This window comes from Megalobrama amblycephala, linkage group LG1 (assembly GCF_018812025.1).
Source record: "Megalobrama amblycephala isolate DHTTF-2021 linkage group LG1, ASM1881202v1, whole genome shotgun sequence".
NCBI lineage: Eukaryota > Metazoa > Chordata > Actinopteri > Cypriniformes > Xenocyprididae > Megalobrama > Megalobrama amblycephala.
In genome coordinates this window covers 47,276,624-47,292,190 of record NC_063044.1, presented here as the reverse complement: position 1 = coordinate 47,292,190, position 15,567 = coordinate 47,276,624, and the positions used below count along the sequence as shown (strand labels likewise).

Here is a 15,567-nt window from a genome sequence, read left to right as displayed (position 1 = left end):
ATTATTAGTGATCGTAGGTATGCTTGTGATGCAGAGCTGCTAATATACTGTATGCAATATAGACAAACTGGTTTGTTTTACATGGCTGTCAAATAGTTTTTAGACAGAATAAGCTACAAAGAGGACCAGAAGTGATACTTCTAGGTCAGGTATCTGAATCTTTTAAAGGGTTAGTTCACCCAAAAATGAAAAAAATGGCATTAATTACTCACCCTCATGTCGTTCCACACCCGTAAGACCTTCGTTAATCTTCACAACACAAATGAAAATATTTTTGTTGAAATCCGATGGCTCAGTGAGACCTGCATAGCCAGCAATGACATTTCCTCTCTCAAGATCCATTAATGTAGTAAAAACATATTTAAATCAGTTCATGTGATCGGAGCATTATGAATCTTTTGTGTCGAATGATTTGGATCGCGTGTCAAACGGCCAAACTGCTGAAATCACGTGACTTTGGCGCTCCGAACCGCTGATTCGACACACTGATTCATAATGCTCTGAATCTTCCTGAAGCAGTGTTTTGAAATCGGCCATCACTATATAAGTCATTATTTTGTTTTTTTGGCGCACCAAAAATATTCTCGTCCCTTTATAATATTAATATTGAACCACTGTACTCACATGAACTGATTTAAATATGTTTTTAGTACATTAAAAGTGAAGTGGTGCAACCAACATTCAGAAAAAAAATAAAAATAAAACAGGAAATCATAGAGACCAGACCCTCATGACTGTGTCAAGGTCATTAAGTCTCTTAAAATATCAGATAATAGTAATAATAATAATAATAATAATAAACATTTTAGAAAATGATGATTAAAATGTGAGCACTAGCATTTAAAGGTTTTTTAAAGAAGTCTCTTATGCTCACTAAGACTTGTGTTGTGTTCCTTAATATTTCTGTGGAAACCCAGATACATTATTTTCAGGATTCTTTGATGAAAAAAAAAATCAAAAGAACAGCATTTATTTGTACGGAAGAGGATTAGGGCCAAGCAATAATAAAAAAATAAAACCATCTCGAGATTAAAGTTGTTCAATTTCGAGAAAAAAATTGTTACATTTCGAGAAAAAAAGTCGAGATAAAATGTCGAGAATAAAGTCATTAAATTACGAGAAAAAACTCGTTAAATTACGAGAACAAATTCGTTAAATTATGAGAAAAATGTCGAGATAAAATGTTGAGAATAAACTCATTAAATTACGAGAAAAACTCGTTAAATTACGAGAAAAAAAGTCGAGATAAAATGTTGAGAAACTCATTAAATTACGAGAAAAAATCGTTAAATTATGAGAACAAATTCGTAATTTAATGACTTTTTTCTCGTAATTTAATGAATTTATTCTCAACATTTTATCTCGACTTTTTTCTCGAAATTTAACGTCATTTTTCTCATAATTTAACGACTTTTTTCTCGAAATTTAACGAGTTTTTCTCGAAATTTAACAACTTTAATCTCGAGATGGTTTTATTTTTTTATTATTGCTTGGCCCTAATCCTCTTCCGTACATTTGAAATAGAAACATTTTGTATCATTATAAATGTAATAAATTTAATTCATCTTTACTGAATAAAAGTATTCATTTTTATCTGGCCCCAAACATTTGAATGATTGTGTATACACTCACACCATATTCAAGGTGTAAAGAAAATATTTTTTAACAATTTTAGAGTCATTAGATTAAAAATGTTTGTTAAAAACGGTGTAGATTTTTCAAATCATATGAAACCAAAGAGTAGTTTTTTTTAATATCCTTTCTTTCAAAATGGACCCTCTTCTCATTGACCCTGCAGTCAAAAGTATGGCTCTGTAAAACTAAGAGACTGTCATAAGATTTCCAGCAAATAAAAATTCCCCGTCAGCCATGATACACAGAAGGAGAGAGCAGGAAGTGCTGCCCACGTCTGTAATCAGCATGTGCGTGACTCCTCGGCTAGTTCTGCTAACCTGAATCTCACATGGCAACATGAAAGGGCCTGCGGGACAATACACCTATCCAAGAACCCATTCACACACACACACAGAGACTGTATCTCTGCCCAGTCCTTACAAACAACAGGGAAGAGTTCACAGATTGGTTGATAGTGAGAACCATGGTTTATTTTCAAAATAATGTCTGGAGCTTTGTGTGTGTTTATGTGAGAATATGTGTCATTGGGACAGCAAACCAAAATGTTCTGTACATGAGTGTGTATGTGTGAGAGAGAGAGAGAGAGAGAGAGAGAGAGAGAGAACCCATAGAGAGTTGAGTTGAGAGTATTATTGAAAAACCCATAGAGAGTTGATATCTGTATCAAATGAGCTGTTATCTCTTAGAGCTGGGCTGGAAGCTCCTTGGGGCTGTTCTGTTATGGTTGAGTGCCATCGTCTGGATGATTTCGGAGGGCACTCCGAAATTTGAATTCAGGGTCCAGAATTAACACAGCTAATATGAGATGGACTTTGGCAAGTAAATAAAACCTGCCAGTTGGCTGAATACTTTATTAGGAACATCACACATTGTTTAGTTTGTAAGAATGAAAACTGGACCCTCTCTGATTTCAGTGATTAAGTTATTAAAATTCAAAGCCCAAAACAGTCTGGTAATGAAAACATCCAGGTTACCTAAAGGTCACCAATATATATATATCTAATCAGCCAGTCACATGGCAGCAAATCAATGCATTTAGGAATGCAGACATGGTCAAGATGATCTGCTGAAGTTCAAACTGAGCATCAGAAAGGGGTAGAAAGGTGATTTCTGCTGTGACATTCAGATGGCAGGCTCAGAATTTGGTGTAAACAACATGAAAGCATGGATCCATCCTGCCTTGCATCAATGGTTCAGCCTGCTGTTGGTGGTGTAATGGTGTTGGCAATATTTTCTTGGCACACTTTGGGCCCTTTATTGAGCATTGTTTACCACAGCCTACCTGAGTATAGTTGCTGACCATGTCCATCCCTTTATGACCACAATGTATACATCTTCTGATGGCTACTTCCAGCAGGACAATACACCATTCACTAAGCTCAAAAAATCTTAAACTGGTTTCCTGAACATGACAGTGAGTTCACTATACTCAGCTGGCCTTCACAGTCACCAGATCTCAATCCAATAGAGCACCTTTGGGATGTGGTGGAATGAGAGATTCACATCATAGATGCGTAGGCGCTAAATCTGCAGCACCTCGTGATGCTATCATGTCAATATCGACCAAAATCTCTGAGGAATGTTTCCAGCACCTTGTTCCATCTTTGCAATGAAGAATTAAAGTCCCCCTGAAATCAAAATTTACGTTTTTTTTTAGCTTTTAGTATTAATATGTTAGCCTTAAGGTTATGAATAAGTTGGCGACTTCCAAAACAATGACAAAATTCGCATTTAGTCTCTCACTTCCGCTAAAATGGATCACGGATTTTCATGACATCACATCGCACTTCAGCTTCTCCTCAAATCTTGTTTCCTGTCCAATCAAATGCTCTTCAGAATCTGAAGCATCCCGCTGAAGATGTGGCTGAAATCGGTCACTTGTTCACACATTTACCATTTTCTACATGGTGACTGGCACATAGTGCACTAAATAGGGGATAGGGAATTCAGACAGTGTAAATATGCTTTCCATTGAGGCGAATGAAGGCTGGTTTCACGTTAGTGTCATGTGAACCGCAGCGCACACAGTCTGCTCCGGTCCAGAGACATGAGAGCACAGAGCGGATCATATCTGTGAGTCGGCTCAAACCACAAAACATATCGGACCCATTTAAATTCTGCACAGAATGCTATTTTAAAGAGATATAAAGTAGATGAGGAGGAGAAACGGTAAGAGATGAGAAGAAAACTGAGGTTTTACCAAGTTTAACGGCTCTGGCCGAGCTGTGGTATAAACAAAATGCTATTGGCTATTTTAAAAAAGGGGAGGAGCTGTTCGATATGTCCCACCCTGTCTTCCTGTTTCAGTTGAAACTACGTCAACACATTGAATAATGTTCAAAGGCACTTCAGTGGACCTTTAAAGGGTTAGTTCACCCAAAAATGAAAATTCTGTCATTTATTACTCAACCTCATGCCCTTCCACACCTGTAAGACCTTCGTTAATCTTCAGAACACAAACTAAGATATTATAGTTGAAATCCGATGGCTCTGTGAGGCCTCCAAAGGGAGCAATGGATACATTAATATTATAAAGTAACGAGAATATTTTTGGAGCGCCAAAAAACAAAATAACGACTTATTTAGTGATGGCCGATTTCAAAACACTGCTTCATGATGCATTGGAGCATAATGAATCAGTGTGTCGAATCATGATTCAGATCGCGCGTCAAACTGCCAACGGCTGAAATCACGTGACTTTGGCGATCCGAACAGCTGATTCGATACGCTGATTCATTTATGCTCCGATGCTTCCTGAAGCAGTGTTTTGAAATCGGCCATCACTAAATAAGTCGTTATTTTGTTTTTTTGGCGCACCAAAAATATTCTCGTGGCTTTATAATATTAATATTGAACCACTGTACTCACATGAACTGATTTAAATATGTTTTTAGTACATTAATGGATCTTGAGAGAGGAAATGTCATTGATCCCTATGGAGACCTCATGGAGCCATCGGATTTCAACTAAAATATCTTAATTTGTGTTCTGAAGATGAACGAAGGTCTTACGGGTGTGAAACGGCATGAGGGTGAGTAATTAATGACAGAATTTTCATTTTTGGGTGAACTAACCCTTTAAGGCAGTTCTGAAAGCAAAAGAGGGTTCAACCCGGTACTAGCCGGTGTACCTAATAAAGTGGCCGGTGAGTGTATATTCAATGCATACTTGCTGTATAAAATTATTAATTTCTTAAAAAAAATCTTTCTGACCCTAAACTTTTGCATGGTAATGCATATAATGGAAAAAAGTAAAATACAAATTTATGGCTTGGAAAAAAATATGCATTTAATTGAAATTGATTCAAGTAATTGGCAGGCGTAGCGCAAATTAATACACCTAAGTAATTGTTATAAACTACATGGAAACTTGGAGTATTTGAAAGTCAAGCAGGAATCATCTTAGTAACCATGTCTGGATTTATGGAGGGGCAGTGACCCAGGACCTCAGACTGTCAGGGGCCTCCAAAACCTCAGGCAGTTTGACCCGAGGCTTCTAGCATACAGAATGAACTCACAGGACCATGATCTCCTCTCCTCTCCTCTCCTCTCCTCTCCTCTCCTCTCCCCCAGTGAAGGTTTGAGTTTCAGCCGCTGGGGTCCGCACATACATTTCTACAGATGTGAACACACACACGGAAGAAACACGTCATCCTTGCAGTCCAACATTATAATTTACATCTGTTAATTACACAGGGTTGAGTGAACTAAAGGGGCCCAGAAGACAGAGAGTCAGTCCTGTGAGGGAGGGCGCTGAGCCACTTCTGACCACAACAAACCCCTCTCTCTGCAGCTCTCCTCCAGCCAGAAAGAAAAGAGACTCAGCGTAATGAGAGCAGGAGATGGCCAAAGAGAACTGGAAATTTGATGTAAAGTGAATTAAAAAGAGGGTAGACTTAATATCGCCAGATGTGACTTTTTTTTTAAATTGGTTAACCCGTGAATACCCAGATTTTTCCCAGAGATATTTTAATTAGGATAACAGAATACCCTTAAATAATGTATATTTGGTAGTACATGTCAAGCTTTACTATTCATACACAAGAAGCATGTTCAGACCTGGATAATAGTGATGCAATGATATTACATTTTGTTCCATACAAAAAAGGTAATAATTATTTTCATTAAAATTTTATTTTATTAAATATCTAATATTGACAGATAACCCATATGGTACCAATTTTGTGCATCTCTACTTGTAAATATCGGACAAAAGGTTTTTTTTATTGCGTAATCAAACGCATTGATTTACTGGCGCACTTAATCAGATGCAGTCTAACACAAATGCGTGAGTAAAGATGAATGATCTTAACATTGAAAATCATTGATAACACTCCAACATAGTAATCCACATCAAGATATTTTTATAATAAACAAGACCTCAAACTCCACCCCATTGATAAATGATTTAGCTTGTGGTTACAGGAACATCGAGTTTAATTTGGTGAGTTGTTGCTTAGCATCCCATAACCCTCCGGATTGTGGAAACATTGATGGTTGCCAGGAGGCATGGCTGCTATGGCGATGGGGTGTGGTTGTTAAAGCAGCTGTATTGATGTGGAATTCGGCAATGCAGAAGGGAAACCACACACACTGAAACACACCATTCACACAGACATTAACATTCAGAGCCAAGGAGGATGTATTTTTAGAGCAGAACAATTTCACAGCTGACTTAAAAGGGGTCAGTGTTAAGACGAATGCTGGTGAGGAGAATATCTTCAGGTATCTGACACATACGCTACCCATCTTCAGCCCCTCTAAAGCTCCTAAGAAATACACGCCAGGTTGTGTGCCTTTGATTGTTGTGTAAAGAGTTCTTGTGTTGCATTCCCTTGAGTAAATATTACATTTACAAGTTATATTTTCATTCTAATATGCTGATTTGCTGCTCAAGGATTATTTTTAATGGTTATCATCAATGTTGAAAACAGTTCAATTCTTTTTGTGGAAACCCTGATACTTTTGTTTGTTTGCTTTTTCAAAAAATTTGATGAACAGCGTTTTTTGAATCTTTTGTAACATTATAAAAGTCTTTACTGTCATTTTTGATCAATTTATTGCATCCTTGCTGAATAAGGGTAGTATTTTCTCTCAAAACATCTTACTGACTTGTACATGTGTTCGTGTCGGCACATCTGCTCTGTGTTGAGTTTCTGCTTTAATCTCTCTGGTCTTCATGTAGAACAGGTGTGATGCCCCTTCGACTTCCTCTCACGCACTTAACTTAGATCCCATCACACACATGTATACCAGTTGTGTAATGATTGGACATTATTATCCGTGAAAAAAAAAAACCTAGTTAGTGCAGAGTAAAATTTATATTTTTGATACATCTTTACTGGTGCAGTACACTATAGGTAATTTATGTAAGTGAGGATAGCAAAATAAAGTAAACTGTGACATATTATACCCCAAAATTCTTCATACAGTGGACTACCAGTAAAATCGATAACAATTTGGGACCAAAAATTATTCAGACACTTTGACCTGACCATGTTTTGCTTATTTTTTTCTGACACAGTTTAACTCTGAGATCTTGTCATATTTTAGCTATAGTGAATAAACTGTATTAATGAATGAAATGTTCAAGGTGTCTGAATAAATTTTGGTTTGACTGTATGTGTGCAATATGTGCCTTGCCTGATGTTATTTGCAAGTCTAGTTCCTAAAGTTTTTTTCTCTCTATCTCTGAACAAGTTTTTCTTTTCTTGCTGCAGGTTTCAGGCACAGCCTACAGAATATGTGTTTACATGTAAACACTTGCATTTCTGAAGCACTCATTGGGTTGTGCTGTAGCGCTGCCATCTGTTGGTGGTTTCATGTCACTACGGCCCATTGTTTTGCTTCAGGTCTGCAGCCTATTGGTCAACAGCTTTGCTGAGGATTACAGCTAAAATTAACCAGCTTAAAGCAGAGTAGTTTTTTTTTTTCACACACGCACAAAAACATACCCACACACACACTCAGGAGAGGCAGATTAAAGTCAGTCTAGACTGTGTTCTGCTATCTAATGCTCTTGGGACCAAATGGTGTTGTCGGGTCTCCTGTATTATCTTCTGTCTCTGTGTTATCCTGTGCTCACTGAGGCCTCAGCTGATACACAATATCAGCACACTTTATACACATGCATATGTAGCTTTGTTTATTTTGAGCTGTTTTAATTGATTTTAGCATTGCACTTTCCTTCATTCATACTTTTGGGGCATTGTGTGTGGACTGTTTCTTATGTGACCAGCAGGGGACAGACTACTTCCTTTTTTTTATAGGTGCATGAATGAATATGCATGTGTGCTTTTACTAAGATACAGGCTTATATGATATTTATAAGATTATGTGGGTGGTTACATATATTTTTTGCATTAAGTGTTTTTTTTTTTTTTTTTTGGGCTCTGTCAGAACAGATGTGTGACCCATGAGTTTAGAGTATTTGTTCCATCATCATGTGTTGATAGATGAATCAGCCGTGTTTGTGTGTGATGATAGGAGAGATTTATATCAAAGCATGTGCAGACCAAACATCCACCGCTCACTTAGCTTTCACAGCTCGAGTCTATTTAAGCATGATGGCTCTATAGTGCTGTTTGTGTTTCTTTTACATAAAGTAACTCGGAAGAAAAACATATTTTCTGTGGAGTTCTCAGAAATGTTTTAATTTAATCATGCACAATATATCAGGACCATTTTTGTTGCTTTTGGTCATTGTTGGAAATTTATCTGCTGATATTGGGTGATTGTTTCCACTTGTATATCACTAATTAAAATTGGAGTGAATTGCTGTGTGGATGTAACAATATAGTTTTAATTTTCTTTTTTATACAACTTGGTATAAAGATTAAAAATATGTGTAATTTATCAGTGATTGGTCATAACATGAAAATAATTATTGGTGTCATTTGGTGAGATTAAATGCAGACTCCTACTTCTATTGTCAACAACTGTCTCGTTTGTTTCTATTTTTTTTCTCCTTAGGAATGTTAACCCTCTGGTATTCCTCACTTAGGGGTCACAATTGTGATCCTTTGCATCAGAACAGACCAGACAATAAGCATATTTTTTTAATACGCATGTACATGTATGTGTGCACTTTGTATTTTGTTTCACTATTTATTCTTTAATATTTTGTATTTTGAGGGGATTTTTATGGTACTAGACAATATTTCGTATTACTTACAATTAATACACTGTTGAAGTTAAAAATAAAGCAAAGGTATTTAAAGGGTTAGTTCACCCCAAAATTAAAATTCTGTCATTAATTACTCGCCCTCATGTCATTCCACACCCGTAAGACCTTTGTTCAGCTTCAGAACACAAATTAAGATATTGTACACTTTCAAACGCCCAGAAAGGTACTAAAATTCATGTAACTACAGTGGTTCAACCTTAATGTTATGAAGCGATGAGAATACTTTTTGTGCGTAAACCCCCCCCCGAATAACGACTTTATTCAACAATATCTAGTGATGGGCGATTTCAAAACACTGCTTAATGAAGCTTTGAAGCTTTACGAATCTTTTGTTTCGAATTAGTGGTTTGGAACGTGTATCAAACTGCCAAAGTCACGTGATTTCAGTAAACGAAGCTTGGTTATGTCATAATTGTTTTGAAATTTCAATGGTTCACGTGACTTTGGCAGTTTGATACACGCTCTGACCACTGATTCTAAACAAAAGATTCGTAAAGCTTCAAAGCTTCATGAAACAGTGTTTTGAAATCACCCATCACTAGATATTGTTGAATAAAGTCTCTATTTTGTTATTTTTGGTGGAAAAAAAAGTATTCTCATCGCTTCATAACATTAAGGTTGAACCACTGCAGTCACATGAACTGTTTTAAATATGTCTTTAGTAGCTTTCAGGGCATTGAGAGTGTTAATTATCTTGCTGTCAATGCAGGCCTCACTGAGCCATCGGATTTCATCAAAAATATCTTAATTTGTGTTCTGAAGATGAACAAGGTCTTACGAGTGTAGAACGACATGAGGGTGAGCAATTAATGACAGAAATTTCATTTTTGGGTGAACTAACCCTTTAAAATCCAATGCATGTAAGGCAGATTAATGGCATCTGGTGGGAGAAAAAAAGAAAATTATATGTAATGCTGTGGAGTGACCACTAGATGCCTTTATAGCCCTATATAAATATTGATATAGGATTGCGTATTGCCTTGTTGACTACTTTCAGACATAATTACTTGCTTTTTCAGACATAGTTAGGTTTTGCATTAGACATTTTGAAAAACTACTGATTGTAGTCTTCTGATTGTAGATTGTACCCAAAAAATTTGCTCTGTATTTTCATATTTCCCATTCCTTTCCTTTGGAAGACCAAAAGTGTGACTTTTTTTTTTAAAGAACATTTAGGCCCAATTTCACAGACAGGGCGTAGATTAAGCCAGGATTAGTTCAATTAGGACATTCAATTAGCTTATAAATGTACCATAAATGTGGCTCTGACATATTTTAAGATAAGTCAGTGCAAGTTGCTTTCAGTTAAAACAGCTCAAACATGCATTGTGTTCAGCCTTGTCTGTGAAACAGGGTTAGGCATTCACATTTTTGTGTGTGTGTTAAGTTCATATAGCAAGTGCCACAAATGTTACCTACTGGTATGTTGTACCATTCCAATGAATTAATAGCCTTTTTTAATTCAAAATGTAACATCTAAGATAACTGAAGACCACCAGAGGGTTTAAGTTGATATAAGTTTTTGTTATTACTCCCTTTTGCCTTCTGGGATTAAAAAAGAGCAACCTCTAAGCAATAACATTTTCTTATGGAATTGTTGACACACAAATGAATGTGGATTGCATAGCTCAGATAATTTCATATGGAAAAAAATGTGATGGGAAAGGAGTTCATATTCACTTTAAATCACAGACTTTTGTGTCTTGGCAAATCTGGCTACAGGGTAAGATGTCTTTTTTTTTTTTTCTTTGAGAATTTGTGGTTATTGTTCTCTTTAGTTCATACGAGGTTGAGGAAAAGGAGGATGAGCTTCAGATTAGACTGCAGGAAGTCTTGAGATTCATATTTAATTACTAGAGCTTATGTGTTTTCATCCCCAACACACCTCAGGCATGTGTGTGTGTTTGCTCCATAAAAAGCTTTCAATGCATACTCTTTTATAATAACACAACAGGATATTCAAGATCAGCCTTTGTGCGATTAAATATAAACTATGTGGCATATATGTGATTCACAGTGACTTGACCTAATCTTCAGCCCATTCATGACACCTTCACCTAACATGATAAACTGTGTGTGTTGTGTTTCATGTATTATGCACATGTTCTGCCTGTATGTTGTCGTGCCGGTACACGTTTAACAGTGTGGCAGGTGAAACCAGTCCGTCCTCATTTGTAACGGATCTCAGGTGTGTGTGTTTAGTGAATGAGAGGGAAATGTCTCACCGATGGCCAGCTGCCTGCCCCTGTTGCACACACACTGGAGGCCTGCCTGTTGGGTGAGATTTTCCACGGATGTGTGTGTGTGTGTGTGTTAGTGTCAATATGTGACCTGATAGATGATATGTTACTGTGCATGTCTTGTGTTGTGTTGGTGTGATTGTGTGTGTGTGTTGTTTTATAGCAGCTGTTTTAGTCTAGCCTCTGAGAGCAGCTGCAGTGAGGTGACTGGCACCCTGTGTTTTTGTCTGCCATTCTGGGTTTTCTCTCAGTCTTTTGGTTTTTCTTTCTTATAGTGGTCATTCCTCCATTTGTGTGGTTTTTTTTTTTTTAGTTCGAAGGAATATGTGCTGTTTTTTTGTCCTTTTTAGACTTTTAGGCTCATTGTGTTTGCTAGTGGAGCTATTATTTTGCTTTTTCTCTGAGGGGACTTTTAGAGAGCGGGGGGTTTTTGCATTGCTCTGTTGATTCCTGTTTCGCACAGACACACACAGTCGAATGGTCTTTCAGAGCTGCTGGGGGCTCCGGTAGGTTTCAGCAGAACTACAACAATTTGTTGGAATACATGGACTTTTTAGTACTGTCTAAGGCTTCAGAATGTTTTTTCCTTCATGTCTTTTGCTTGATGGGACAAAGAATTGAGTGAAAAAAGATGAAAATTAAATGGAAATATTAGATAATACAGAAATCTGAGAGCTCTGAGGGGGAAAAAAAGGCAAAGGTTTTGTGTGCCAGACGGTGATGAGGGCTGATGGGAGAGACTGCAGAGATGACCGTGATAAAGAAAGAGATGGAGCCAGAGGAATATAGACAACCAGAAGAAAAGCAAGCCTTATGCAATCGCACACTTTGAGATATGCTATCTGAAGAAACCAAGAAATGTGGGCATACAAAAATATAGTTTGTACATTATATCATTAGGCTTTAGTTAAATTACAGCAAGGAAAATGATTTTATGAAAATATTAGAGGGCAGGACATTCTCATTCTAGCATCTGATTGGACAGAACTCTGTGCAGTGCAGGATGAGTCATCAAGATTTACATCGAGTTTTCCTGAAGAAAATCAAGTGCTAAAAGTGATTTTTTTTTTTGACCATTTTTAGTGGTAAACTAGCTTGAACATGGCCTCAAAACTAACAAACATGGACTAAAAGCCACAAAACTCTTATTCTGATTTCACGGGGCATTTAAAAAGAGTAGAAATAGACATATAAGAGTGTGATAAAGAATAACTGGTGAGCAGCAAACAGATACAGACAGGAAGGAGTGATAAAGAGAAAGATAACTGAATGAGTGAGAGAGAAAGAGAGAGAGAGAGAGAGAGAAGGAGACAGCAAGCGAAAGAAAAGCAGGAGGGCCGGCCCACTCATAGTGACAGAGAGCCAGAGTTTAGAGTTTGTCAGGAGATGACAGAGTGGAGAGAGAGAGAGAGAGAGAGACAGAGGGGAGCTGAATGGTTTAGAAAGTGAAGGAATGGAAGAAAAAAGACTGAAGCAGAGTAAGACGGCTGAAACTGGTGCATAAAAAACTTGGATTTAATTAATTTTTCCATCCAGCAGCCGGCTTCCCCGGATCTACATCTTGCCAGCACTGCCACGTGCTCGCCACACACACACACACACACACACACACACACACACACACACACACACACACACACACACACACACACACACACACACACACACACATTTCAGGGACTGCCAGACAGGGGTATGTGGCTGCATCCTGGTTCGCACTCATCTCTGGATATGCCTCTGTGGTTGTAACACTCGTCTGCGTGCGTGAGCATGGGAGGTGCGGAGCTCATCAATGTGATATGGAACTATCAGTTTAACTCCGGAATCCTTTAAGAAAGTTCACCAGCATGGATTAACAAATTATGAGGAGATTTGGGCATGTTCAACAGGAGCCACATCTGGAATTTCTCCTCTCTTTGGGAGAGGATGGACACATCTTTAACTTGACTTGTAGTTTTTTACCTTTCCCTATCTCCGGTTGTCCAATTCTTCATTTTTTTTCACATCAAAAGGTCTTATCGGTGGTTTTGTGAATGCGACTGGTCTTTTTGTGAGCCCTTGCACACTCCCGTGCGTGTTTATGTGTGATGTGGTCAGTGGGTCAGGTGCCGTTGATGATGCCCACTGTGTGCCCGCGTGTAGAGGGTATGGAGTGGTGTTTTCAGGATGCGGTGGGGGTGGACTGCAGCTCTCCAGAGCCTCGCTGTATCTGGGTGGCGGTTTTACATGGGGATTCACCACAAATTAATGTTTCGAAAAATGACACTTCTGAAAGCACAAATGGCATCAGTGCCGGAAGAGCACTGCTGAGACGCTCACAAACCTGCAGGGTAAACTGTTTATATATGTATATATGTGTGTGTGTGTGTGTGTGTGTGTGTGTGCATATAGAGAAAAAGTAGTTGTTAAAAGGCTTTTAAAAAACTTTTACTTTTATTTCTCACCAGAGTCAGAAATCGGCCAGAGTTTTGAGCAAAAATGCAGCTGAACGTTTCAAAAAAGCCCATAAATATTTAAAATGTGGACAAAAAAGTTATTCTTAAGTTTTTTTTTAAGTATTTGTGACAGCGTTTTTTATTGGCCCATAAAATTGTTAATTCTGACACTATTTCTAACTTGCATTTGTGTTTTATCTGAGATTTTTAACCACAGAGATAGTACAGTGGGAGGTTAGATACACTAATTAGAAAGTAAAGGCACCAGATAAGGGGTTATAAAGACCCTTCGGGTGACTGTGTATGCTTGTGTGTGTGTTAAACTGAGTGGTTTTGCTTCAAGCACCTAGATTATAGGATATAGTTAGGGAATGTCTAGGTCTGTTGTGTAAATGGGAGTCTGTTTGTGTCTGTGATTGTTCTGTCATGTGTTCACTTTGTAAGACATATTCTCTGGAATAGTTTGGAATGGGATGGGATATTCTTCATAATTTTGCATACAGGCAGCTGTCGGCCAGACACACTCTCATATGAGACAGTAACCCAAACCAAACTCAACCGCTTTCAAATATGTGTGGTTGGGCTGCCCATTCAGTTGGATTAATTACTCCATATCCTCCTAAAAAAGCAAACTGTGCATCACCATGTTTGAACAACCATCATAATCCATTCAGAGGTGAGCCCTTCAATTCCATTGAAAAAAGAAAAATGTCTCTACAAAAACCAGATAATGAAGGCGAGGAGCCATGTTGTTTCAATTAGACCCGCCTGTATTTAAATGAAGCTGCCGGGTTTCATTCAAATTTACTGTAAGACTTAATGCTCCACTTTTCTTCTTCAACTGTGTGTTTCTCTTGGGTTATTAGGCTGAAACAGAAGGTTGCCAGGTGGTGTCCTTTAGCAAGGCTGTGTTAAAATACACAAGCTCTGGAGGTGCATTGTAGGGTTACTGAACGTTTTGCCAGGATGGACTCTAGATGATACACAGCACATTTTGTGTGAATCAGACCAAAGAAAAGAAAATTCAGAATTTCAAAATGGTGGACATGTTAGAAGATCTAAACAGGAATTTTAATACTAGGCTTTGCACCGATTGCCATAAAATTTGGTACACCGCCTCGTTATAATAATCTGCATATGCATACCAGATTTCATAATGATCAACCATTTGCATTTTAAATAATTGACTTCTGAATTTATTTTTGTTTTATCGATTTATCCAGAAAATGTTGACATTTTAGTTTGAGTATGTTAGAATTTGTAGCAAAGAAACTTTAACACTAAATTTGAATTTCCTCGATCAAACAGTCGCAGAGTCATGAGTACTTTTTCGGTTATAGCGCCCCCTATTGGTAGAATTTGACTACATTGAACTAAATAATAAGAATGTCAGTGCAAATACCTTTGGTGCTTGGACCCCTAATAAGTAAGTAGTCAGTTTTCAGAAATGACCCTAAGTGACTTACCATAGACTTAAGGACAATCCCCCTGGATTTAGATGACTTGCTCAAGGGCACAATGGTGAAAGCTAATGTATCAGTTTTAAACCTACAACCTTTCAGTCACCAGTTCAAATGTTTAACCACTATGCCATACCACTCCAGCAATTAGCTGATTGTAAGCAGTGTTGCTATCGTTAGCTAAAACTTTAGCTATTTTATGAAATAAAGCTGAAATAAAAATAAGATATAAATGTTAGATAAAAACTTTAAACAAAAAATCCATGCTCATGATATCCATCAAAATAATGTCTATTTAGTACACTATATGGGTGGTTATCGCATCTAGAGTGTAAAAATGTCTATTTGATATATTAAAATCATGTTGACATTCAAGTCACCCTGCTGGATACAAGTACATTCATTCATATTCCCTGCAGTTCTGTTTATTTATTTTTTTTACTCCTGGATTCAAACATTGCTGTAAAGGTGGAAAACCCTGTTTAACGGAGCTCCAGCGGAACTGAAAGAGCTGACAGACAGGTTTAAACTCACACGTACACACACCTCTTCTCAGTCATGTGTGTGTGTTGCAGTCATAGGGCAGGGTGTCAGGGATTAAACACTCAACAT

General features: G+C 37.6%; 1 protein-coding gene across 9 annotated transcripts in view; it reads left to right on the top strand.

Moving 5' to 3' along the window:
- arhgap23a (Rho GTPase activating protein 23a) overlaps window positions 1-15,567 on the top strand; it is an 80,455-nt gene that overhangs the window by 25,175 nt on the left and 39,713 nt on the right. For 4 of the 9 annotated variants that reach the window (XM_048196966.1, XM_048196957.1, XM_048196984.1 and 1 more), the window contains exon 1: window positions 12,038-13,390. The exons of 2 other annotated variants lie outside the window; for them this stretch is intronic. In XM_048196966.1, the coding sequence (XP_048052923.1) occupies window positions 13,148-13,390 (243 nt within the window). In that variant the 5' untranslated portion in view covers window positions 12,038-13,147. Of the gene's footprint in view, window positions 1-11,032; window positions 11,099-12,036; window positions 13,391-15,567 lie in introns of those variants that run through there. 3 more of the 9 variants (XM_048196948.1, XM_048196942.1, XM_048197002.1) reach the window with 2 other exon arrangements.